At 39.6% G+C, this 13695-nt stretch overlaps 1 protein-coding gene across 2 annotated transcripts; it reads right to left on the reverse strand.

Annotated features, from left to right (window-relative positions):
- Positions 1–361: 361 nt before the first annotated feature.
- On the reverse strand, positions 362–13443 carry ZNF518B (zinc finger protein 518B). Of its 2 annotated transcripts, none has more exons than XM_054633225.2 (2): positions 13255–13443; positions 362–6341 (listed from the first exon to the last, which is right to left on the reverse strand). In XM_054633225.2, the coding sequence occupies exon 2, from the start codon at positions 6136–6138 to the stop codon at positions 2914–2916; it is 3225 nt and encodes a 1074-aa protein (XP_054489200.2). In that variant the 5' UTR covers positions 6139–6341; positions 13255–13443; the 3' UTR covers positions 362–2913. The 2 variants fall into 2 exon arrangements, with proteins under 2 accessions (XP_054489200.2, XP_077033815.1); XM_077177700.1 differs by lacking the exon at positions 13255–13443 and adding an exon at positions 12854–13136.
- Positions 13444–13695: the final 252 nt, after the last annotated feature.

Here is a 13695-nt window from a genome sequence, read left to right on the forward strand (position 1 = left end):
TGATTATTTTTCCAGAAAAAAAATACAGAAATATTTATTCATACAATTTGAGTTTTGGAAGCCTACCTAAATTCTGTATGTATATGAAGGCAAACTACAGTTCCATATGTACATGAAGGGATTTTTCTGCACAGCATCGATAACCTTCCTAACAACACTAGAAGTTTGACTAGGTTATTGTAATATACCAAAAAAGGTATATTACAACAACCTAGTTACTTTAGAACCTCGGTTACTTTACCCTTATAGAATATGAAAAAGAAGAACAAAACCACTCAAGCCCAAAACCACAACATTCCAACCCAATTTATGATGTACTATGTAGTGGTACAAACTAGCTCTAAAAAAAATCAGCAGTTGATTGTTATTTTCTTTCAACCTTTTTATTTCTCAATGCTGAGTCAAAAGGGAAGAAAACATCCACTGTAAATTATTTCTCTCAAACTGATGACACTGTTAAACTTGAAGGAAATTATTCTGACATAATTTTATCTAATAAAAGTAACAAAACAGAAGCCGCTAAAATAGAGTTTAGCAGAGTTCATAACAAAAAGGATGACATAATCTGCTTCAAGAATTTCATAACCACAATACAATTTAACTTACAAAAGGTTTTCATGTTGAAACAAAAAAAAAAATCTAAATTAAAAACCATAAAAACCCCAAGGTTTAACAATTTAGATAACAGATTATGGCAGTGACATACAGAGCTTTGCAGATGTTTACTAAAGTAAACAGTAAACTTGCTTACAGAAGACAAGCATTACTAGTGTACTTAAACCACCCAGAATCCACCAAGCTGAGCAGCAACACTTTCTCCATTTCCCCCAGTACAGTTTTCATGAGCAATGTTCTGATTTTGCCAGTGACAACTCTTACAAAGCAAATTCAAAACCATTTATTTGGTAGCTTCTACAGAAACAAAGTTAATTCAACCAGTAACCTGTATTGAAGGAATTAAAACAAAGGAGGAATGCTAACCATGGGGTTTTTCATGTTAACCATTTCAGTATTCATTTTATATGTTATGCTATAATTTTAAAATGGAAACTATTTTCACCATTGAAAATGCAAATAGCACTGTTAGGTTTGGCATCAAAGCATATGAAGTGGGGAAAAAAAACCCTCTAGTGTACCCATCTAAAAAAATATAATTCCATTTGAATACAAAATGAGAACTGTCATTTCCTTATTATTGATGAAACAGGAAAAACAAAGTTTGTTCTGTGGAATAGTTTAGTCTGATACAAATGATACAAAAATTTTCCATGTGTACACGATGAAAAGATCTGACTTAAAGCACCAGCTATCAGAAGGATTTTAACACTGTATTGCAAAATTATGGGAAAGCAATAAGTGGTTTTGAAAGTAAACCTCAGTCAGATGTAGTTTTAAAATATTTACATTCTAATGTAGATATGATAAATATTTTATCAAAAGAATGTATAATCTGCTGGAGTATATAAAAAAATATTCCCAGCTAAACTGTTTACAAAAATGCACCATCAGTGAAAAGAGTTAAGGACTACCAGTTTACCAGAGAAGTCCCAGTTCAAACATAGAACACACATCCAGCATTAGAGTCAGTATTGATTTTCATATTTCTAAAACTGTAACACATTATTTTAATTGTAAGTATGTGCTTCAATATACTTCATTCTATATGATTCTAAAATGATTTAAAATTGACAAGATGAAGAGAAACATCCACAGCTCACATACAGAAACAGTAACTTCAGTGTCATCCATCCCTCTTTTTTACTAAAAAGCTGTCATTTGGCCCTGATTTAGAGAAGTGTTTAAGCAACTGAGCAATGTTTACACTGCACTGAAGTCAGTACGCATCAGACATAATCTGTAACTAGGCACATGCTTGTATGAATTTGAGGCCTACAAAAAATAAATTGTAACAACATCTAAATTCTTAAATACGATGAAAGATTGCACTGAAAATTGGTTCAACACTGTCATGTAAAAGCTGTGCAATGTGGCTTTTCAGTTTGAAAAGTCTTCAACAAGCTCCCTAGTAATTCAGCTCACCAACTAGAGTTCTAACCAAATACCAAGTCTGTAAATGCTTCTATCACGCACAAGGTGGCACAGAGTTTATGTTTGGCTAATACTATTTTAGAACAGCCTTGAGGCCATTTAGAGAAGTGCTTTTCACTATCAGCCCTAAGCCTGCAGGTATCTCTGGCTTGATGGCACAGAATCCTCATATTGTTCTGCTCCCTCTCATCTACACAATACAGTCTAGGTAAAGACTCAGTACTAAACAAAATTAAATTTCTTTGTGCTATCTGACCTAGCAGGAGTAACTGATTCCATAGATTTTTTCATTTACACCCTTGTACCTCCTCTGAAGTCAGCAGAAGTGTTTTTATTTCACTGAAACACAGCACTTGCATTTAAATTTTACTTTTTATGTGTAGTGCTTAATTTGCCACTAAAACCTATGACTTACACTTGCTGTCCATGGAGGACCAAAAGTGCATTTCCATACAGATGTGCTCGATCTTTGAAACACCATGCTGTAATAAAGCAAACTAAATCCTGTTAAATTTACAAAGATCTCATCATCTAAGATTTTAATCCATACAGACCTAGCACAAACCACATACAGCACAGTATCTTAAGGTAACTAGAAAGATGTTTGCATAGCAAATCTTCTTCAAATTTTTCCTATGGAACAGATGAAGCTGACCTCCAATACAAATTTCAATCACAAGAGTGCAAAGTGGTGCTTAATCCTCACTATCAGCTTCTTTATCTCTCTGTACCTCTACTCTCTTCTTCACTTTGCTAACAGCAGAGGACTTTTGGCAAAATAAAGCAGTTATTTCCATCCTTCATTTCAAGCAAGTTAGTGTCACTCATTAAAAGCAAGAGGGGAAACCTCCCCTAGGCTCTCACTTAACGTTTTTTTGCTTGAAGAGAAAGAACATCCCATCCCTTGGTTGCCTCTATTAAGTGCCTCTGTCCATGACTTATCCATTCTTCTTGGTCCATATATACTCTCCCACAAAACCAACACTTAAAGAGACACCTAAGTGCTTCAGCTGGTGAAGTTTCCACCACTTGGTAGTTGTTTTTGTGGGTCTTTTTTAGCTTCATTTTTAGCATACTCCGCTTTTTTGCTTGGTTTCCTGTCTCAGCATTCTGAAGAGTAAGACGCTTTCGATAACGTTTGACACCAAGACAACTACTTGTCCTTTCTGACAGAACTACTTTCAGGACTTGACCTTTATACTTGTTGATAGTCTTCATGACATTAATTATCTCTGGTGAATCAACATCAGGATGGTTTAATACCACAACTGGCTGATTACGGCGAGGGCATTTTATCAACTGATTTGTTTTCAGAGGAAGAAGTCGAAGACGCCTTGCTGTCAACAGGTATGACATATCAGAACTTGAAGTGGTTTCTGACTGAGCTCTTGTTTTCCTCTTAGGAAGTTCTCTGAAGCTTGTTTGTCTTGCCTTATTTTTGGGACTTTTTGAATAGGGCTTGCTTTGCTTGCTCACATCACTGCTTTTCTGAAATGATGCACTAGTTTGCTTGCTGTTATTTTTAGCACTTGCCTCTCGCTTTGGTCTTTGCCTGAGTGATATAGTTTGGGACTCAGCACTTGGTTCACCCTGCTTAGGCAAACATGGGAAATTACTGCCGAGTGCCTCAGAAACACTGACGGGGACCGGGCGAGGCAGAAACATTTCATTGCGATGCACAGGAGCTGATGTTTCACCCCTGTTCTCTATTCCATATGAGCTTTGACTGCTAGTAGCATTCAGTACTCTCAGCATTGTCCCTTTAGGGATAAACACTGGGGTAGCGACATGGGAATTTTTAGTTATCCTGTTTTTAGAAGTTCTTGCAAATGTAAAGAGCTGATCTTCACTGTGTTCTTCACTAATCACACTTCTTCCACCATGTGCTTCAGACAAAGTTGCAGGTTTTTCTACTTCAGTGGCACAATCAGCTCCCTCACAGCTTCCTGAACTTTCTTGAGGCAAAAGCAACTTCTTACTAGAAGCCTGACATCTCAAGGGCACAGATTTCATGTTAGGTTCAGCAGCAGACATGAGTTGAGCAATCTTTCTACACAGCAATGTTGCTGATTTCTTCCTGCGTGTTGTGTCATCCCATCTGACATCCTCTGGAACATTTTCAGTCCCAGAGCTAAGAGAAAATACAGATGAAATAACAGGTCCTTCAGAAGGACTGCCTTTATTTTCCACCTTCTGTAGTTCAAGTGATTCCAGAAGATGACTACTCTTTTGGCTTATGGTTTCAGTTCTCTTTACTTTGCTTAAGCCAGATGTTATATCCTCAAAAGCTGGAGTTTTAGTAATGTGGAAGTTTTTTCCTCCTTCAGAAGATGTAATAGATTTTTTATCAAAACCCTTTCCAGCTATATGTGCTTCAGTAGAGCTGACTGGTAGACTCCTATGTTCTTTGTCAACCCTCTTCACAGACAATGTATCCTTTTCTTTATGGACAGCAGAAAAACTTTTGCCCTCCTGAGCAGCTTCTACTGAAACATTCTTGGAATTTTTACCTTCGGAAACGGAAGCATATTTTGGACGGTATGTATCTTTGCCTTCTTCATAACAGTACAGATCACTATGCAAGTTATTTTTTCCATCTACTTTCCCCCTTGAGGATTTAAGATCACTTTTTTTTTCAGCACTGTTCTTCACCAGAGATTGAGAACAAAGTTCTATAACACCTGAATGGACATCAATACCTTTCACCAAATGAAAGCATAATTTTGATGTATCTTCCCTCTGTACAGATACAGAGCTATAGCCTGAGAGCTGAGAATCAGAAGAACAAAAACATTCAGAATTCTTGCCATATGTACTATCCAAATTAAGCTGGTTACTAACACTGGATAATTTGTTTACATTCACTTCCATAGTTAGTAACTCATTTTGACCGACAGAAGACGTTTTCTTTACTTCTTCAGATTGTTCTATACCTTGATTCTCAAGTTCCTCTTCTGCACAGTTCACAGGTTTGTAAGCTGCTTCTTTCATAGGAATTAGTTTAAGAACCAGTTGTTGTGCTCCATTCACTATTTTCAGCTCTACTATCTGAGCTAAACAGTTGGAAGGAACTACAAGTTCAGATGGTGCAATTACTGTTAAAGGCATCCCAGGTTGTAAAGGCTCTGTTTTTGGAGAATAAACCTCAACCTCCACACTTTGATTCTCACATACACTCATTTCAGATGGCTCCAATATTGTCTTATCCTGGACTGATGAAGTGTTTATGCTACATTCTACATTTTGAGATGAGCAGACTGTTTTAGTTGCTTTACTTGGAATCTCACAAACCATATTTGAAGACAAATTTGAAAGTTCATTTTGGAAAGGAATTTTATTGTATTTCTGCTTTTTACATAAAGTGCTTTGACTCTGTTTCTTTTGCTTGTGGTTCATGAGAGTATTTGACAGGCGTTTTCTGGGTGTTTCATGTACTCTTCTTGTATGTTTAACTATATAGTCATGTCTAACAGCACCATATTCACAGTACTCACACTGATATGGAAAGGTCCCAGTGTGCTTCACCAAATGTCTCTGGAATTCTCCTTTGGTGTAGGATACATAACTACAGTGGGAACAAAGAAATTTAATTTCTTCATGTTGCCCTACGTGCTTTTTATACTGTAAAGGATCCTTTGTTGAAAATCTGCATTTATCACAGTAGTATTTGCCTGGCAGAAAATTTTTTACTTTAAATGTTTTCTGGGTTTTACTTGGGGTTTTTCTTTCACGTTTTTCATAGTCTGCAGCATTGGCACCTTCAGGAACAAAATCGAAAGCTGGTGGTTTAATATGACTGCACTTCTTGCAGATGAAATTTCTGTCTTCAGTCCACTCGAGCTTCTTATGCTTCTCTATATCTTGCATTGAAATTTTCTGAACATTTCTGCACTTTATACAGCTTATCAGTGACAACTTATTGTTCTCAGCCTCAGTTCCTTGGTAACAGCAGTTTTGGTCATCTGTCCCTTTTGATAGATTTATTTTATCATCAGATTGCTTTGGGGATGTAGTTAAAGAATTATTTTTATCATTAATTTGGCCAGAGTACAATCTTGGTAAAATTTCCCTCATTTTTTTCAACTGCATTTCAGATGAAGGAACTCTGCATCATTTTCATCAAACACAACATCAACAGACAGAATGTTTCCTTGGTATTAGTCCTGTGTATAATTTCTTATCAATCAATGATTCAGGCTACCAATCTGCAGAATACAAGCTTTGGAAGAAATGATGTTCAAGCAACTGCATCCATATTATATTCCATGTTCTTAGTCGATCAGCTTGCAGCACTGAAGAATAAAAAGCAGAATATTAAGTCAATTAGGATTCAATGATCACTGAAATACAATGAACTAATAATTGAACTATTAGTGGACTACAGCTGAATTACAGAGTGCAAGTTTACTCTCAATATACCACTGATTGTATTCTGTATATACAATCAATAACTCTAAAACATACCAAATCAAATAATCCTTTAACATTTGCTCTCATTCAAAACATTCACAAATTTGTGTAATTACCTGCTATGCAGCAAAACCTGAAGAGTTTATGCTATTTCTCCCATGACATGAAAAATTTTACACTTAAGAAACATATTTATAAGCCAAACAAGATACTTGATAACAGAACTGAGCAGCAGAGTATGATTTCAGTTCATATAAAGCCTTCAACTCAGGACAAGATATCATGAAACATGTAACTTCCATTCATATGTGAATAGCAGGGAAACAGAATGTGACTAGGATGATTACTAGAAACACAGAACTACTAGTCTGTTTTTAAATAAAAGAATTTTTAAGCTAGCATGGTAATTCCTGACATACAGAAGGAAGTTCTTTTCTAATCAGTGCCAATGTTTCAGATACAAACAGTCTTGAACACTCATTTGTAACAAGATGTGATTTATGCTTCACATGTTCTCAAAGCAATGAAGTCAAAACAATCTGTGGCTGCAAAATTAATTACTTTTTCTTCTATTAATATTACAGTGTAATCACTTCTATATATGTGGACAAGCATATAAATAATTCACTTCATCCTAATAAAACAGAACGTCAATCAAGCAAAATAAACAATGCAACATAAGGCAGAGGGAGATCAGTAATATCACTGTAAAACACCAAATTAACACATGCAATATGTTTGGCCCCCAGGTTCCAGCACTCTGTCTCTCTACTATATTTAACAGGAAGAAGATCTCAGCCTTTAAGCTTTTGGCAAGACTATGAAACTACTATTATTTAGAAAATAAACAATCAAATTAGGCTTTTGAGACATACGTGAAGTCCAATCAACACCTTTCTTATTTAACATCATTAGTTATACTGTTGCACACACTTGCAATCACGAACAGACTCAATTGCATGAGGTTGTTTTCCAATACACCCTACAAAAGGCTTCTGCTCCTGAAGTCCAGATCCTCACCAAGTGTACCTGCAGAGATCAGGGCCTGATTGGACTCCAAAAGCACAGTGCTGAGTTCACTTAAGCATATGGTAATCAAGAGTTCACAATAATCATATGGTAATCAAGAAATTAAACTACAGTACTGGAAAGACCTTGAGGTGCCTGAGCGATTCCAGAGAAGGGCAACAGAGCTGGTGAAAGGTCCAGAGAGTAAATCTTACAAGGGGTGGCTGAGGGAGCTGGGGGTTTTGAAAAGGGGGCTCAGGGGAGACCTTACTGTTCTCTGTAACTACCTGAAAGGAGGCTGTGGCTGGGTGGGTGTCAGCCTCTTCTCCCAGGTAAAAAGTGACAGGAAGAGAGGAAATTGCCTCAAGTTGCACCAGAGCACATTTAGATTGAATATTAAGAAAAATTTTTCATTGAAAGGGTTGTCAATAATTGGAACGGGTTCCCTATGGAACTGGTGGAATTGCCTCCTGGGGATGGAGTTAACATCCCTGGGGATATTAAAGACATGTAAAGTGGGCACTCAAGGATATGGTTTAGTGGTTAGCTTGGCAGTGCTGGGTTACAGGTTGGACTTGATGATCTTGTAGGTCTTTTCCAGCCTAAATAATTCTGTGATCTCCCCAGTGGCTTGACAGGACTAAATATCTGATCCCAGAAGGTTTTCCTGCATCATATGTGCTCACAACCCAGAAAGCAACCATACTATGGCATCAAAAGCAGCGTAGCCAGCACACTGAGGGAGGCAATTCTCCCATTCTGCTCTCATGAAACCTCACCTGAACTGCAGCTGCATCCAGCTTTGGGGCCCCCAACACAAGGAAGATGTTCAGTGCCTCTCCTCTGGACCCATTCAAAGCTTATCACAGGGCTGAAGCACTTCTCCCACAAGGACAGGCTGAGAGTTGGGGTTGTTCAGCCTAAAGAGGTGGCTTCACAGAGACCTTATAGCACCTTCAAGTACTGAAAGGGGGCTTCCAAGAAGGCTGGAGAGGGACTTTTCACAAGGGCATTCAGTGATAGGACAAGGGGGAATGGCTTCAAGCTGAAGAAAGGTAGACTTAAGTTAGATATTAGGAAGAAATTCATTACTGTGAGGGTGGTGAGGCACTGGAACAGGCTGTGCAGAGAAGCTGTGGATGCCCCATCCCTGGCAGTGCTCAAAGCCAAGCTGGATGGAGCCCTGAGCAATCTGATCTAGTGGAAAGCATTCTTTCTCATGGCAGGAGGTTGAACTAGGTCTCTTCCAACACAACCCACTCAGTGATTCCATGATCTTCCTTATACTCCATCAATATTCATAAGTGCTGTATCAATGCTGCCTTAAATACAGGGCTCTTCAAAGTGTTCTGATGTAGTCACAAACATCAGCAAAAGTAAGTTAGAAAACTGGTTAGGGACAACATAACAAGCTTTTCACTCTTAAGCAGATGGATGGGTGTACACTAAAACTCCTTAGTGGGTAGTTCTAGAACTGTAGTAATCTCGTCTCATTGCAATGCAGACAGCTGTGATAATACACACAATTTAAAAAACCAAATCAATGGCAGCCTTGCAGGAAGGAGGAAAGTATACCTGATTGCTGTATCATGATCTGGAGAATTTTCTTCAAGCAATTCTAGTGTGGACAACATTATGTGCTCTATTACCCTGATTCTAAAGAAGACTGAAAAGCAAAATGTTTGTGGTAGTTCAGATGGAACATCCTTCCCTGCCTAGTACCACTTTCTAGACTTAAGACTAACCTGCTGACACACGAGTGTGGTGGTAGGCCTATGTTCAGGACATCCACTGTTTTGTTTCAGGAGAAAGATGATAAGAGATCTTGATAAGCTCAAGATCCAGACCAAAGATGCTTTATGCATTTCTATACAGCTTTAAGGAAGAAGTAACATGGCATTTGAAAGGAAATGGGGAAGCTATATCAGTATTTGCCTTTTTCTGCTGTTAACATCTATCCATTAATACTGAAACTGCCCTCCATGTGAACTAACTGAAAAGCAAAGTATAGAGAATTTATGCCATCAACATCCTTGATCACAAAAAAAAAAAAAAAAGTATAAACCCAGAGAATTTTCTTGTATTTTTTAAACTCAGTAGATTTCACTTTATGGGAGAACATGAAAAAGAACCCACAACCTTTAAAGGGCAAGAAAGTACAAGAAACAAGGTCCAACATTTTCAGAAGACTTCAATTTAACAGCTCTGGGCTTCTCAATCCAAGACTATGCCAGAAAAATTTAATAGAGGTAATTCAAAGAACAGCTTTGTGCCCTCCCAATCTCTTGCCCACCCCATGGCTACTCAATAGAGTGGGGAGGGGAAAGAAAACCTTGACATTGTGCAAACATTGTTCAGCAACAGCCAAAACACCAGTCTGTTATCAAGACTGTTTTAGCCACAGCACTGTACAGGCTGCTTTCAAGAAATTTAACTCCATCCCAGCTAGACCCAGTAAAAGGTAAAGAACTGAATAACCAGCTGATGTTGAAGTAACATCTCTGCTGTCTTCCTAGCTAGTTTTTTAACCATGTACCCTGAACACTGACCAGTTAATAACAAAGGTTTTGATACAAACAGCTCAAATTTATACTTATTTTGGATAAAACAAGTCCAAAATTATATTGTAATTTCATGCCTGTATTTAAAAAAAAAAAATTCAGAAAGCCAAGATCATCAATGTACACAGGGAGGCAAACATTACATACATTCACTCCATACCACTGGGGAAGATGGGGAGGGGGAGGAATTCCCCTAAAGATTTGTTTTGGTATTTGAAGGATTGGCAGAAACATGCTTCAGAAGATTTAATTAAAAGATAATCGATTTTATAATCATATGCAGTGCACATAGACCAACCCAAAAATATCATTAAAGGAGACCTCGAAGTCTACAAAGAGTCTCAATAGCAAACATGGGAATGGGATGGATGAAAAATGAAATGAGAGACACTAAGAGTGTCAAAGTCAATTCCAGTTACTGTCTTCACAGGAATGAATTCAGAAAAATAAAAAAATATATTAAGAAATACAACAAAGTACCCAAATTAGGAAACATTAAAAAAAAATAGAGAATCTAGTTTGGAGAGGAAAACAAAACAAAGCACATGGAAAAAAGACATCACAAGAAAGATAAACCAAATTTTCCCATTCACTCCTACAGAACACCTGCAACTCAGTGACATTAAAAGGTCAGCATTCAATGAAACAAACATTTCCACCTTTCACACGACAGTATCATATCTTGAACTTTGCTGCTCAAGACACAAGAGACTAAGAGATGCACAGAAATTAAAAGGCATTCCAAACTCTGGATATCCCAGCTACATAAAGGTTAAAAAACAAAGATGCATTGAAACAAAGGAAAATAGGACGAAACATCCTCTGCAGCCTGACTATGCCAAATTCAACCAGTACAAGGGTTTTTGCACTGCAGTAGGTTACAAACCACTGATGTGGCCACTGTCAGACTGGAAATTTCTATTTACTTCAAATACATCAAAAATTTGTTCATCATTTCAAAGAAGAATATGTACATTCCAAGGCTTTAGGTTCCTTTAGTGCAAACTACATGCTGCTATCAATGAAAAGGGTGTGATGAGCAGGATGCATTTAGCCTATGTGAACAAATAAATGAGCCCTTACTTCAGCAAAGCACACACCTCTCATGCACAAAGATCACAGACTGCAGCCAATAATCAGGGTGTGCTTTGGTACTGAAAAGCCCATATAAGTCATCCCTAAGAAAAGCAAGTTTAAACAGAATTGGAAGACACTGTGCATCACTGCATCAGGAGGATGCAGTGTATAAAATTTGAGCCACTGTGAAAAATGTCAATCTCTATGCATGCTTAAAATTACCTTGCCTGTATTTTGCAATTATATAAATATATACATATATATATATATATACACTGACTGTTTAACATAACTACCTCTGTTCAGCAGAGTTAACTGTTCTACTGACCCAACTACACAGCTGCCAATTACCAGTCATTAATTTTAGGCCTAATGACTGGGAGAGAGCCAAAGTGCTTCACTCAAGTATTACATATTGCATTAATTAAAATAATTAATTTTGTATTAAAAACAAACAATTCAAATGAACCAAAGAAATTTCGTCTACAAGTATTCCTTCTTAAAAAGCCATTTTGTCTCACAATAACAGCTCATCACACAGTCGTAATAGTTCTTGGTTTTCAGCTGAAATTCACATGAGGTTTTTCAAAGCAAAATGAATGAAGAATGACAATGCAGACAATTAAGAAGAGCAAGGACCATGCACCAAGTTTTCAGAGCTTATTTTTATTAAAAAATATACAGTTCTTTCACTCTACAGAAAAAAATCAATTACACTTAAAATGTTTATTACTTACAAAGTCATGCAAAACACCGATTGAAAGGAAATCACTATTTTTTGAATGCATAAGTGAAAAATTGTCCAATCTACTAACGTTTTTTGGCATTGTATGGATGCAGGTACATGTATGTACCATGCAGCATTCTACTGAAATGGAGGTTGCTTCCCTGCGGCTCTAGGAACAAGGCCTAGCTTAATTTGTATCTGAAAGAGACACATTTCTGTCATATCATTCAACTGCTTGGTGGTCTTCCTGAAAAAAGCTACACAAGGCATTACCAAATAACTACTGTATCAAAAGCAGTATTCTAGAGTGCTCAGAGACGTTTATAGAGTTGTTTATCATTACATGCATGATCAATTTTTTTAAATCTGTGCTGTTCATTTCATCATTTCACACAATTTACAATGATTTTCAAAGTCTTTCTGCATATCCAGAGCACACTGACTAGTATAAAGCATTACCCTACTCTTGAGCTCTAAGGCCTGTAGGAAATACAGCAAGGAAGTATGGCACTGAAGAAAATGGGAGAAGAGGGGGAAGAGTGCCATTAAAAGCACATATCCCTCCATACCCTCATCTCAAAGCACTCATGTAGATGTTAAAATTGATTTCCACAGATTTAATTCCTGATAAAATTAGCCACATACTGTTTGTACATGCAAGAAAAGAGCCTTGACTGTAACCACCTACTGCAGTAACAATGCACAACAGACTGCTAGAAAAATCCTGTAAAACACCACTAGTCTTCTTAACTATAAAGCAGACTTTTTAAATTAAATGTACATTGCAGGACATTTTGGCTACATATACGATAACACTGGATTATTAATTTAGAAGAAAATCGGCTTATACACCTAAATTACTTGAAGTGTCCAATGTAACACTTTTCAATGATAGACTGTCTTGCAACAAAATTCAACATGGGATTCAATTAAGCCAATCTTATGCCCAAACACTCAAAAGAACCTTATCTGCACACAAAACACAGGACGTTCTATTTTGCTCATGAATACACTTACTAACCCGAGAGCTCCTTTTCTTCAGGATGACCAAGACGACAAACCTGGACAACAGCTTTAGTCCAGACGAGTCCAAAGCGGCCTGATGGCGTCCACGAGACAGCAAGCACCAAAAACCTCCTTTTCTTGGGCATCCAGCCCACCCACGCACCAGCGCTGCCGGCTCTCCGCGGAAGGGCGGCCTCCCCCGGCCGCTGCCTGTCCGAGGCGGCCCGAGGAGCGCGGCGCCGCGGGGGATGCGGAGCGGGGCGGGCGCTGCGCGGGCCCGAGCGCAACCTCCGCCCGCCGCCGCCGCCGCGCACTGCCGCCGCCGGCCCGCAGGGGGCAGCACCGCGCGCCGCGCCCGCTCCGGCCCCGAGGCCCCGCGCAGGGAGGGCGGCGGGAGCCGCGGGCCCGGGGCCTTACCTGGCTCGGAGCGGGACGAGGGGGATGGAGGAAGGGCAGCGTCCCTGGGCGCTGACCCCGCCAGCCGCCGCCGCCGCTGCCGTTGTCTCCGGACACAGGAGGAGCGCAGCGCCGCCCCGCGTCCTGCGCGGCCGCTGCCGCCCCGCCCTGCGGCGCTCATTCCGGCAGGGAGGGCGAGCGAGCCCCCCGCCGCCGGCCCGGCCCGGCCCCCGCCCGCGCGGCGGCGGAACTGACCTCAGCGCGCCCCGCCCGCCGCGCGTAGAGCTCTACCGAGCCCGGCACCTGCCCGCCGCCCGGCCCTGCGGCACCGGCGCTGCCCCGCCGAGGGCACAGCCCGGGAGCCCGCGCTGCGCCCGTGAGGGGATGCCCGGTCGGGTTGGCGCCCGCTGGCCACGCTGACACAACAGGCCAAAGGATGCGCCGTTGTTCCCAATAAAACCT

Source organism: Agelaius phoeniceus, chromosome 4 (genome assembly GCF_051311805.1).
Source record: "Agelaius phoeniceus isolate bAgePho1 chromosome 4, bAgePho1.hap1, whole genome shotgun sequence".
In the NCBI taxonomy this organism is placed as follows: Eukaryota; Metazoa; Chordata; class Aves; order Passeriformes; family Icteridae; genus Agelaius; species Agelaius phoeniceus.